At 37.2% G+C, this 12,873-nt stretch overlaps 1 protein-coding gene across 1 annotated transcript in view; it reads right to left on the bottom strand.

The window, feature by feature from the left end:
• Positions 1-6,663: 6,663 nt before the first annotated feature.
• The window catches only part of MYOM2 (myomesin 2), a 71,153-nt gene continuing 64,943 nt past the window's right edge, over positions 6,664-12,873 (bottom strand). The window contains exons 33-37 of the mRNA XM_071442179.1: positions 10,777-10,940; positions 10,413-10,449; positions 10,268-10,290; positions 9,386-9,441; positions 6,664-7,596 (exon numbers count right to left, since the gene is read on the bottom strand). Coding sequence (XP_071298280.1) covers positions 7,270-7,596; positions 9,386-9,441; positions 10,268-10,290; positions 10,413-10,449; positions 10,777-10,940 — 607 coding nt within the window. The 3' untranslated portion in view covers positions 6,664-7,269. The remainder of the gene's footprint in view (positions 7,597-9,385; positions 9,442-10,267; positions 10,291-10,412; positions 10,450-10,776; positions 10,941-12,873) is intronic.

The following is a 12,873-nucleotide window of genomic DNA, read 5'->3' as shown; positions in this document are numbered from 1 at the left end:
CTGTGATGATATCAACACCCAAAGTTTGCCTTTTCTTTCCCATTCTTCTCCCCCCAAGGTTGAAGAGCTGGGGGAAGTGAGCAAGCAGCTCCATGGTGCTTAGTTGCCAGCTGGTGCTAAACCATGGCACTTAATGATGTAGAAGACAGAGAGGTCTGCAAGAGATATTCTCTGATTTGTGGCAGGACACTTCAGGCAGTCACAAAAGGATGGGACACAGACTCCTGTCATACGAGTAAGCCTAAAGAAATAAGATTCATAAGAATTTAACTGCCTTTCTAATAGGAGGGCTGTGCATGTAAAACATGACTGTGTTTAAAGAGAGCACAAAAGCAGGTTTAAGACCTCACGACAGAGTGAAACAGGTTTGCATGTCATGCTTAGAGGAAAAGATACATCTCAGAAAAATTGGAATCCCATTGACGAGTCATAAATGCCAGACTGCAGCAGCAGGGGATATGCACCAAGATAAGCAAAAAGATCACACAAGAGCCCAACCCGTTCCTGAAAGGTCAGAACATAACCTTTAACAGCCAAAGCTGCCACAGGTGTTTACTGTACGTGACCTGGTGGTCTATCCAAAATCCAAGAAAATTAGGAAGTTTAAGGTTTAAGCCTGAAAAATTCAGTTATCTCGCAGATGAGTTCAAGTACAAATGTGCCAATTAATCTTAACACATTTTCCCCTAAGTTACCCAAAAATTAGTGGAAAGATAATCATTGGTAAATGATAATTAAAAGCATCATAAACAGGAAATGATGTTATCACATACACATTTCATGTGGCTACTGGTGCTCGGACACCTCAGTTACAACCTCTGAGAAAATTAACCAGTGCTAAGGCATCAGCACTGAACTTAATCAGCTAGTACTTCTATTTGTTTGGACTGACCTTAGCAAAGTTTTGGTGCAGGTCAGCTCACACACTCCTAAACATCTCTTGATCTGAAGTTAGGGTGGGTAAGTACTGTCTTCACTTAAGATGATACTGAAGTTTGTGGTGGGCACTAGAAGAGGTAAATGTGGTATGTACTGGGTGTTGGTCTGGAGAATAGAAAAGTAAGCCTTGAAAGCAAGGCTTATTTCTTGGGACAGTTTCTGCCATTAAAGCAGGATAAAATGACAGAGGAAGAAAGATCATACCAAGAAATCACAAAACCTAGAGAGTAACAGAGCTGAACAGAAGGACAACTGGAACTTGTCAAACAGAAGACTAAGGCAGACAGATTCTAGCCCAGAAGCAGGAGTATTCAGAGCATTTGCCAGTTACTGAGCTGCCTTGGGCAGAGGAACTTGGACTTATCAGAACTGCAGAATGGTGCTTCTCCAGCCAGAGGGTGTGTTTTGCCAGCACGACAGAGAAACTGCACAAGGCACTTCTTATGGGCTTAGCTAAAGGACACAAACAGACCATGAAAGGCTTATGGCATCCATTGGTTGAGAAGTTGCCACAGAGAGGAGATAAGCAAAAGTAGAAACAATTCCTACACTAACAGCAGCATCACAAACAATAAAAAAGTGGTATGAAGACCTACATATTTAAAAGGCTTGAATTGAATGCAATGTCTTCATGAAGGCCAAGTGATGAGAATCAGCTATGAGTTGGGACCAAGTGACTGATGGAAAACACAAATGCTTCCAGAGACTGAAATAAGATGGATATCACAAAGAAGGCAGAAAATTACAAGAGTTCAGTAGAGGAAGACGGCCTGTAAAAACACACAAAAAAGTTCTGGTATTAAGAAAGAAAGCTTTAAATAAATTCTTCAACTAAGGACCTAAATTAGAGAAAGATGGTGCAGAATTTATCACACCTGACTTCAAACATCAGCCAATGCAATGTCTCCCATCCAAGCAGTTTATACAAAGCTCCCTTTACAGACAGTGGAAAGGATATATGATTCATCTCACTTATTTGAGAGACCTGTTTTAGAATGACATGACTTGTGCCCTACTGGTACTTGTTTCTCTCCATTTCCAAGACAGGAGTTTCAGTGATTAGCTCAGATGGAGACATCTGCATGTGGGCTTGTAACTCCCAGCCAGGGAGTTGTCTTGTGTTTTACCTCCCATTAAGCACTGTGCAGGAGGTTGATTGCCATTTTCATATGTGGAAGGAATTTTTTTCCCAGGCAGCTAAAGCTATATGGGGTTCTTTTTCACATACTACCTTGCAATCAGGAGGGCTAGCTTTGGGTTGATTTACAATTGTTGGATTGGCTTTTAGTGCACTTCTTTATTCAAAATGGTCCAGTGGAGGTCACCAAGCCAGCGCACTAAAATTTTGATCACCATTTGTACTGTGATTTAAAATGGTAAAGGGCTGCACTGCCTCAGTCTTTAACAGAAGTTGTAGTTCTTTCCATCTGCCTCTCTTCTCCATGCTGTGTGCACCAAAGTCATTGGATGGATAATGGCTTCCCACAGAGGCCCTCAGTAGAGTGGAGGGCAGATTCACTCTTGGGATGTGATGGTGTCTGGTGAAATCTGCATTGGGTAACCTTGCTGGATAATTTAGAATACCATGTGAAAGGCTTTAGCTGCAGCTATTAACCATATCACTTCTAACTGCAGTAGAGTGTCTAAATCTCTTTTTCCTATCAGATGTCAGCTGTACAATATGAATGTAACAGAGGAGAAACAATAACATAAAATGAAGTTACATTAACCTAAAAAATGGCACATGTTTATTACAAGTTAACAGTCCTTTATTGCACCCACAGGAAGTTGAAATGTTCACAAACAAAATGATGTGAAGACAAGTGCACTATTTTTAAAATAAAACAGTCTGATAAACCTTGAGCTACCTGAGGACAAAGCTAGTACTGAGAGTTACAGACACATTCTAATGAGGAATTAAATATTAATCTAGAAGGCTAGTGGTAGTTTCTTACAGGTCTTGACATCACTGAATCTTGCAGAGGCAGTACTGAGAGCTAGACCTGTGCTCCTTGCTCACACATCTCACGTTAATTTTTAATGGAATAATCCCTCCGTAAAACTGAATAAAAATTGTAGGGCATGGGTCTTACAGTATTGGAAACAGTGTTGTGGAAGATGCTAAGTCTGAGAGGCTTGCATTCAGAGCTGGAACTCAAATCTTCCTTCATAAATATCGTTGATACTCTGGGCTTTTCATATCCTAAGGAGAAGACTTGCTCTAAAATGAGTCTTGCCATATTTTACAAGGCATGCTTAACCTCTTAATGTGTGTCATGAAAAGATTAAGAGGCAGTGTTATTGCTTGCAAAATCACCTGCTATTTCCAGGAAACAGTCGTTTGCTGGACCTGTCCTTGTCACTGGCATAAGTATAATGCTTTTAATAATCTCCCATTGCCTAAGTGATGTGTTTGCATCAAAATGATGGATATGCTATAGCTGGCAAAACTTTTTAAGATCTACTTATTTCTATCTTGTTCTTCTGCTGCCATCTAGAGGTTTTATTCTTAGATTTGCAAAAAAGAGAATAAAGTGCTTTATTATATTGCAAAGTTGCCTTTAAAAATTTCCTGCACCTTAACATCACTTAAGGTGCTATTATCACTGAACCTCTGTCTCCATACAAGAACAGATTAATGAAGTGTGCACAAGCTTTTGAGCTGTGGGATGCAAGAGAGTCTTATGGGCTGAAGTAAGATTTCTACTAGAGGCAAACACTGTCATAAAAAAAAATCTTTTCCTCATAAAAAGCACCGGTAAATTTGCCTTGGGAGGAATTTTGATAAAACCTGTTTTTCAGCAAATAAACAGTAACATATCAAAGCAGCCTCAAAGTAAGCAGGTGCTTGGAGAAAAGGCAGCCTTGCCAGCCTTGCAGCAGAATGCCAAGATGACAGGCACAGCTAGGACTTTGGCCCGTCAGCACAACTGGCTGACATCTTCTGTGCCTCCCGTGACAAGGCAGTGATGCTCCATTTCACGCTAGCATTGCCCAGAAAGGCGCAACATGGAACTCAGACAACACAAAACTCACCAGTGAGACAGAAAATCATTCTAATAGAAACATGTCTTCTTAAAGGTAACAGAAACAGCCTGTTCACTGCAATGGGCTCCTGGCTTTGTAAAAATAATAGATTCACATGCAGTATAAATGAGTCCATCTCCCTTGACCTCAGTGTGAATAGGTTAATTTGGCAACAGACCTTCTTGAGCAAATCTCACCTTCTTGCTTTGCCCCTTCAAATGTTTATTAATTAAACTAATGCTAGCACCAGGTCTGTGGAGAGAAGGTGCAAATGCTAATATGTTTCACCATGTATTTCATCTGAATAGATTACCAGAGCATCCTTTTTGTCCCTTTGATATCCATCCAATTGTATTGCCCCTCCTGGCAACAAGGAGCACGTTGACTCTGAAAAGACAGTTCCTTTTAAACAGAGTTGAACCAATTCATTTCCTGGAACTGATAACAAGATTTTTAAATGTGTATAAAGGAACCAAATGTACACTGAACACTGAAATATGGGAAAGAGTTTCTAGGAAGTCCTTAGCCTTTAGAATACAATGTTCCTGTGAATGATAATTTCTGTACTTAAGCAGAGGATTAGCTGTCATAATAAATTATTTCTGTTTGCCTGGAAGGAAATAAGTGAAACTTCCTTAACTAAGAAGGCCAGTAAAAGGTACAGCAGAGATGAGACTAACCTTGTCTCCTGTGCCCAAGGATACCTCTGAAAAGCTGCCATAACATGCAGTAATTTGATAGTGTCAGCTAAAATTAACCTGTGTACTGTAGAAGGAGATAAGAATAATATTAAATTCCTGCTGATACTCACTTTGTATGCTATGAAGACTGGCTCTGATGCTTTGTGAGCCTGCCATAATAAGATTTTGAAAATCTTAAATACCTTTAATAAGAAATTAGAATATAAAAGAAGAAAATATGGTTTATTTTGTTGAGACTTGCTGAAGTTCTTGTGATGACGGATTGCTATGAAAATATATTTTCTTATTTTGACAGATACTAAGATGGTAAATCCTTACTTTTCTTTGTGTCCTAAAATCTCCTAATTTAACTACTTCATATTAGTACCATGTTCTTCAGTCATTAAACATCTTGGACACTTTCATTCAACAACCAGATACAGAACATGGGTACCAAACCAGAAGTTTTCACCCTAAAAAAAGTATTTTTTATCACCATTCAGTATAATTCCTGGATGTTTAAGCTGCATTTAAACTCACTGTTCATTTGCTCTGGGTACAAAAATATTTCAAAAATATTTTTATTTAAAATCAAATCATCTCTTAATAAAGTGTACTCAAAGGCTATTTCCTTTCCAGAGCTGGCCTGTTGTTTTTTATCATGACTGCTCACAGATATCAGTGAGTTGCAAAGGAAGTTTGCAGTCCTTGGAGAATTTGAAACTACAGTGAATCCATCGTCATCATTACTTGTTCAAACCATCAAGTTCCTAACTAGTTTACACTACCATGCCCTCAGTCCCTCCTTGACTACTGAAAATTAGGATAAAATTCAAGAAAGGGAGAGAACCTCTCAAATCTAGCATTTAACAAGCTCATGTGAGAGTCAGGATGCCTAGGTCTAGTCTCTTTTTCTTCTGTCTCCCAGATGTGTGCTCCAACCTACTGCATCTGACAGATGGTAAGTCGGTTTCTCATTTCATCTGCTTTTCATCTTTCTCCAAAATAAAAAACATGGTGGTTCAAGTGAATTGGGTTCCAGACAAAGCAATGAAAGGTGTATATGTCACTGAAATTAAAATTGAAAAAAAAAAAAGAATAAAGGAAACCCTTAAATTAAATTTGTTCCAGAACTGTCGATTTCCTTGGGGTTTTTTCAGTTTGTCCGCTGGATGGGGAAAGGGGTAGGGGGAGAAGTCAGAACAATTGTTTCTATATTTCCCACACTTAAGATCAGAAGCTGAAACTCAGAGTGAAAGACTCAGCATCAGCTTTCAGCAGTGACCCCCAAACACAAATTTCTAATCTGTTCACTTGTGCCAAACTCTTTCATCCAGTTTCTTCAGTGAAGATTGTGCAGTGCCATTTCTTCATGTGACCCCTCATCCAAGCTCCCATCTCCCACAATGCTCCCTTCTCACCTCATTTATCCTAGAGACTGGAAGAAGTCACAAGAGAGGAGGGCTGCCTTCAATGCCTATCATGAGTGTTACTTACCATTTGAACTCTCTGCTGGAAGCTGCATAGCAAGGAACAAAACTTCTTCTAGGTACAGAGGTGGTTTTTATTGAACAGGGAACCTGATCCAAAAAAGCCATCCCTGTAAACACTCAATTATGTATCATATGAGAGATATGTGAGCAACCGATGCCCATCCTATTTATGTTTCACAATAAAAGTGTATTGAAAATTTTGCCTAGTAGAGCATCACTTCACACATGGAAGAGCTCCCTTGTTCTTTTCACTAAGAGGAGAATCAAAAACATAATTATTTTAAGTGACTGAATTGTATACATATCTTCTGGTGCCAGGTTAAGCTTGACCTGTATTGTAAAAAGTAAAATTAATGTTGCAAGTGCCACCCAGTGACTGTGATTAACTATAATTTGCATTCTTTATTGAAAGTCGATAGTCTGCATGCTACCAGCTGTGAAATTGTGCAATAAGCAATAATTAAACAATGAAGAAGAGTAAATAGAACTAGTTAGGCATGATTTGGAGTAGTGAGTAGCAAAGGTGACTTTTAAAGTTTTATTAGCACAGAGCAGGAAAAACAAAATACAACCATGTGATCTATGGCTCAGTGAGTAAAAAGTGAACATTTGTAAAAGTCTACTAAAGTCACACTATTGATAGAACAAGAGTATCACTACTGAAGCAAGACTATTCACTAAACTTACAGGACTAAGGGCTTCAAAGCCCAAAGGACCATCTCTGAATATCTATCTAACTGCAGATCACCACCTTTACTGGCAGGACATTTGTTCTTAGAGGCTTGTTGGATTGCTTGGACTTTGGGGTTTTTTTGCAGAGGACTGACAAGTGTGAAAATAAAAGTTTACTGCAGGTTTGTAGGTTTTGGAACTTGCCATTTCATATGGGAACCCCTGGCAGGAATTTGTCTTTTCACTGTTTGCAAGTCTTACTCAATTATATGCATTCAAAATGAGATTGTTGCAGATGTGTACAGCACCACTGCACAGCTACCTCCCTAAGCAAACTTAAAAACTCAGTTTCCCTTTGGACATTACCAACAAATTTTGTGTGGCAATAGCTCAAACACAGCTCATGTATTCTATTCATTTGTCAAACACAGAGTGAAGCTTCACTTGTTACAGAATCTTCATTTGCCCTCAGGTTTGAGGACTTCTTCTGATGGTGGTATTGGCCTAGGTTTAGCAAGTTGGCCAGGCTTAATTTCAGGCATTTTTTCACCATGTCTGTACACACTTACAGTGACATCCACTGTTTCCCCACCATACTTGTTCTTGACATGGATGCTGTATTTGCCTGAATCTTCTGAAGTCACCCCCTTGATGCTTAAACTGGCATATTTCCCCTGTTCCAGTGAATACGCAATGTGCTCATCAATTTCAAAGGCCTTGTCATTCTTGAACCAAACCACTTCAGGGTCAGGATTTCCAAATACAGTACAGGTCAGATTCAGTGTCTGAGGGAGATAAACAGAAGTTTGAGATCAGTATTTGTTTAACTTCTGTATTACTTTTAGGCATTTTTTATTCTTAGCTAATTAAACTAAGACATGATATCATATTCTTGAAGACTGAAAAGTAAAGTCCCTAATATTTATTTTTCCCTTGATTCAGACTTTCCACCATCTCACCAGTAACTGTGATACAGTAATAGCCTCAGGGCTGCAGTGTCTGAAGATGGTAAGTTGGACTGTCATTTCAGTCCTGCCTGCAGGAGACTCCTGACAACCCATTAGTCTGACATGAGGTTCAGGCAATGATAGTTTTAAAAACATCCTTGAAGCTTCCCTGTACACAGCAGGGAGGAGAACTGAGCAAATCTTTTCTGACCAAGGCCTCCTGAGGTTATTGCTTGAGATGATTAAAAAAAAAATCACTTAAAAATAGAATACATAACATGAATCACTGGACATTGATTCCAGGTGTGGCTGACTGGAAAAGTGGAAATACTTTATGAAGAATAAATAATACATAAATACTGGTAAAATGCTCTTAAAATCATAGAATGGTTTGGGTTAGAAGGGACACTAAATATCATCTGCTTGCCATCCCCCTGCCTTGGGGAGGGACATCTTCCTTTCACTAGACAGGGCTGCTCACAGTCCTGTCCAACCTGGCCATGTGTTACATGCATGTGAAGCATATTCAGAAAATAGCTGACATTATCTAATGGACCATCCTGGCAGCTTAGCATTTCTCAATGACTGAACTGAGATTTGAGGAGCTTGTAAAATTTTCATGAGCATTCTTCCAAATTTTTAGAGATGTACTGCTGAACCCAATTTTGACCATCCTCTAAGTGTGTGTGTGTAAACTTCATGTATTTAGGTACAGTGATCACAGAAAAAAAAGGAAAGAAACATCTGAAAACTCACTGCACAGAATTTGGCTCTAGATAAAGTCACCTTAAGAATTCAACATGTGCAGCATTGTGTTTGGAAAGAAAAGAAAAAAGAAAACAGGAAAAAATAAAACAAAGACCCTACTGTTAACAACCCCAAACTGACAATTTCTACCAGAATTGTTCCTTATATTCTCTATTCTCTCCACATTCCCCTTCAGGGAATGAACAATCTTGAGGAATGTTTTTCTTGATTGACGATGACTGAATAGGTGTGATATAACTCAGAGTAAAAATAAAACAGGAAGAAGTTTTCAGTGATCAAAAGCCACATATGTTCACAAATAGAAGTGGTCTTGGACAATTCATGCATCCGAAGTCAGAATGCTGAAGGAAGATTTGCATACTAGGGGTACAACGTAGTGGCAAGCTGAGTCAGTGGGTATTCTCAAAGTGATATTGTGTAGGAGGCAAAGTCAACTAATAGCACACAGGAACTAGACTTACTATAAAATATGTAAAGGACTGATGAAGCAAACACAAAAACAAAATTTTGGGAAAGTAACCTTGTGTCTAATAGAGTGAGTTTTATTCTTTCAGTCCTTTTTTTAACATGAGCAACATTTAATTTCTATTGCTTTCAAAAGTGACGTCATTTAAGAGGAATTAATAATTAAATCATAATAATTAATCAAGTCTCAGTAAGTCGGTATTAAAAACTTATCAGATATATTCCATAGTCATTTTAGATAATTTGGGTCTATTCTACTTATGAAATTATAGATTTGAACTAAAAATAAAATTATTCTCCTGCTTTCAGTTTCATGAAACCATTAGCATTCCCTCACATTTTGATATCAAAGTAAACCTCTCACACTGCTCAGCATGACAAAAGCTGTCCTTACCTTCCCATCCATTATAGTAACAACATCAGGCAAACCACCAATGACTTTACCACGATCTAGGGGTTAAAGAAAAATATGGTAATCATATGAAGTTTACACCTCAAAATTACTCATTTCTTAATGATTTTGGAGTCATGACTCACGGCTTTTTTTCTGCCTTTTTTTTTTTAATCTTAAAAAAAAATACAATTTTTGTGATATTTTGGGAGGGGTTTAATGTGTTGCATAGTCAGTCCCTTTAGATTTTTTTTGCCAAGATTTTGCTACAGCATTCTAAACTGATTCACATAACAACCTTGAAGGTACTGCTGAGCTTGACAGTTTATGTTTTGGGCCCAGAGCAAAGTAAGGAGGGTGCTTTTAGCATCTTAGTGGTATCCAAAATCTAAGGAAAAATTTGTTCTGCCACAGACTTTGTGGGCAGAAGCATCATGTCATCACCAGGGAATTGATATAATTTCCAGTACTCCTACAGTCCCTAACTGTAATGAGCTTCCCCACAGTCTGGGTCTCAGCAAGTACTGCAGAACAGGCAGACAATTTTTTACTTAATAGATAGATCCCAATATTCAGTATTCTCAGAAGCTTTCAGACTCAACACCTCCTTGTATGACACACAATTCACATTTCACCAAATCTCTGCAGACACAAGAAGATACAGTGGAGGCTTACAAAATATGTGAAGTGTTTAGTGCATTTCCATTGCAATTAAAGACAACTAAATCCACAAATTACTATTGCTATTGCAATATATTGTGCTAACAGAGGATTTCTGCAGCCACAGAACTCAGTAAGTTATAGCAGCATATCATGATAAATGCTTTAAAAAGAACACTAGATCACATTGTAAAACAGCTATGATAAAATGTAAAATAAACTTACTCTTCTCAGCAAAAGCAGCTGCCCTAAAGTTGTTGAGAAAGAAAGAGAAACATATAATGTTATTGATGAAATTAATAATAAAATATATTTTGACACAGCTGACACTGTTGCTATGGCATTAAAATACAAAAGATGCAGCACTTACTTGAGTCGCTGGAACTCTTCATATGCTTCATCAAAAGCTATAACCAAACAATTGAGAGAGTTATTTTCCATGAACATAACTTGCACTGGGGCTCAATAAACATTTAAACACATACCCATGTTAAAATCCCTTTTAAAACCTGTACAGTGTCACACAGTAGCACAATTAGAAACCAGACCCTTGAAAACTAATGCAGCTGGTGTTGAAAACAGATACAGGACTAAAAATATAATAACAGTTATAAAACTTACCTATGACTGGTTTTGATCAAAGACTATCTGTTTTTACAGTAATTCTTCTATTTCCAATAAAATCTGCATAATCTATGAAAAGGCACAATACAAATCTGATCTAATAAATATACCTTGCCCAGACAGATCAAGTGTGCGTTTGAAGGTTTCCTTGCCACCAAAGATTTCAAAGGTGTAGTTCCCCTTATCCTTTTCAGTGGGTTCACGTATCTGCAACCAGGCAACATCTTCTCCACCTCCAATCTTCATCTTTTCACCAGAAGAAATCTTAGATTCCCTGGGGAAAAAAAAAATATTTGTAGAGATGAGTTTGAGTCTTTTCCTGTATGTTGTCCATAGGAAACCATCTATAAAAAAATCTCAAATGATAACATAGTATTCCTAAGTTATAAATAGATTGCAACTAATGGGCTCATTTTTCCAGAATACTCTTTGCTTCTGGGAGGGAGTATCTAACACTTTGAAAATATTAGCTTGAGTTTTCATTTCTAAGATTCTTTTGTTCACCCTTTTCTCATTCTCCTACGCTCCTCACACAGAGGTATGCTTACATCTTTATGCACATACATGACTCTGTGTGAAAAGGCTTAGGGTTCTGTACACTTCATCCACAGTAAAATATAATACAAGGGGGTTGTAAATTATAGGCAAATCACCTTTTTTGATGAAGGAAAGATGTATTTCATTACCTTCAAAAATCAATTAAAAAAAAGGTTCGTGTAAAATTACCCTTGCATCAAGTTGAAGTATGTTTTTGTTTTTAAAAAAAAAAACAAGAAAAAATTTATTAACTGTAGATAAGTAATAAAAACTTTTTAAAAAACAATGACATTAGCTTGACTTATCATCACTTCCTAGTTAAGGAAAAAGGAAATGCTCTGCAGATTCAGATCAGGTGGTCTCCTTGTCCACAGTCTGTCATGAACAGAGGAAACAGAAGCAGCTATTTAATGAGAGCATATAAACCAGACCATTTTCAATGGCTCAAGGAGAACTTTCTACTTTCACTCATTAACTACAGAAATACTTCTTTCCATTCTTCCTCCCCAAGCATCTTTAGCTGGAATTTTTTATAAATGAAGTCAGTTTTAGCTTTTTCTTGATCACTCATTTTATTTCCCTAGACAGAAGTGATTTGACTTCATAGCTAGAATTATTTTGATGGTGAAAAAGTATTTTTACCATTTCCTTTTCTTTAAGACAACTTCATTGAGTTCAGCCTACCAAATTAGATTTCTGGATAGAAATGGCTATATATTAGAAAATATTACATATAAAGTTTCCCACCATGCCCTGAGTAGATGATGAATACTAGGTCTAGGACTTGTATTGTATTTCATGCTATGCAAGACAGTGGATAATTAAATGCTAGCGAGAAATTTACATGGTGGGAAAAAAAATTAAAATAATGGGTTGTGTAGCATTTTAATTTTTCCAGGAAAAACATTTTATATGACTCCATTTAAAGAAGATTGGAGGTTGGGACAGGTTGTTCATTTGGTTAGTTGGTTTTGGTCTTTAACAGCTCTGATTATAGTCATTGTATTCATATAAGAATTGAAATTTTATTAATTCAGAATCTCTGTTCAATGATCTTCAAGACAATCAAAGTGTAAGACATTATAAAATCTTAAATAATCAGGGGGTTCTCTATGTAAATGCAAATGTAAATGTAAATGTAAATAATATAAATATACTATTTATAATAATATTATATTTCCATATTAGCCATGTAGCATTCTTTACTTTTATACTTCTATGAAATGGATAGTAAAACAGACTGTCACTTTTAAAACTCAAGCAGATACAGTAAAAGGCAGAGGCAATTTTTTTTTATTTTCCTTGTCATCACACTCATATCACTATTATGAAAGAAGAAGAACTTTGTAAATACATAGTCTGAGATATAAATACAGTTGCACAGCCCTGGAGAAGCATTCTTGAGCTCCCTGGATGTGATAATTGATGCTCTGATTGTGTTCCTGTCTTCATAGAAAGCATTGCAAATCTAGGACAACACATTGATAAGCCAGACTATTCCTGTCTGAGTCAGACCGGTTCACTGAAGAATGTGGAAGTTGAAACTTCTTGAAACTTTTTAAAATCCTTTCAAATATTAACTGCAGTTTCAAACAACTGAGGGCTTGACATAACAAAACATTTGAACACATAATTACCTGTAAATAGATTATTTGACTGTCTCCAAAGTC

The sequence above is a fragment of the Agelaius tricolor genome, unplaced genomic scaffold (genome assembly GCF_023055355.1).
Source record: "Agelaius tricolor isolate 1412-34295 unplaced genomic scaffold, bAgeTri1.0.p SCAF_1, whole genome shotgun sequence".
NCBI lineage: Eukaryota > Metazoa > Chordata > Aves > Passeriformes > Icteridae > Agelaius > Agelaius tricolor.
The sequence above is the reverse complement of the archived record's forward strand: the minus strand, read 5'-3'. Positions and strand labels throughout refer to the sequence as shown.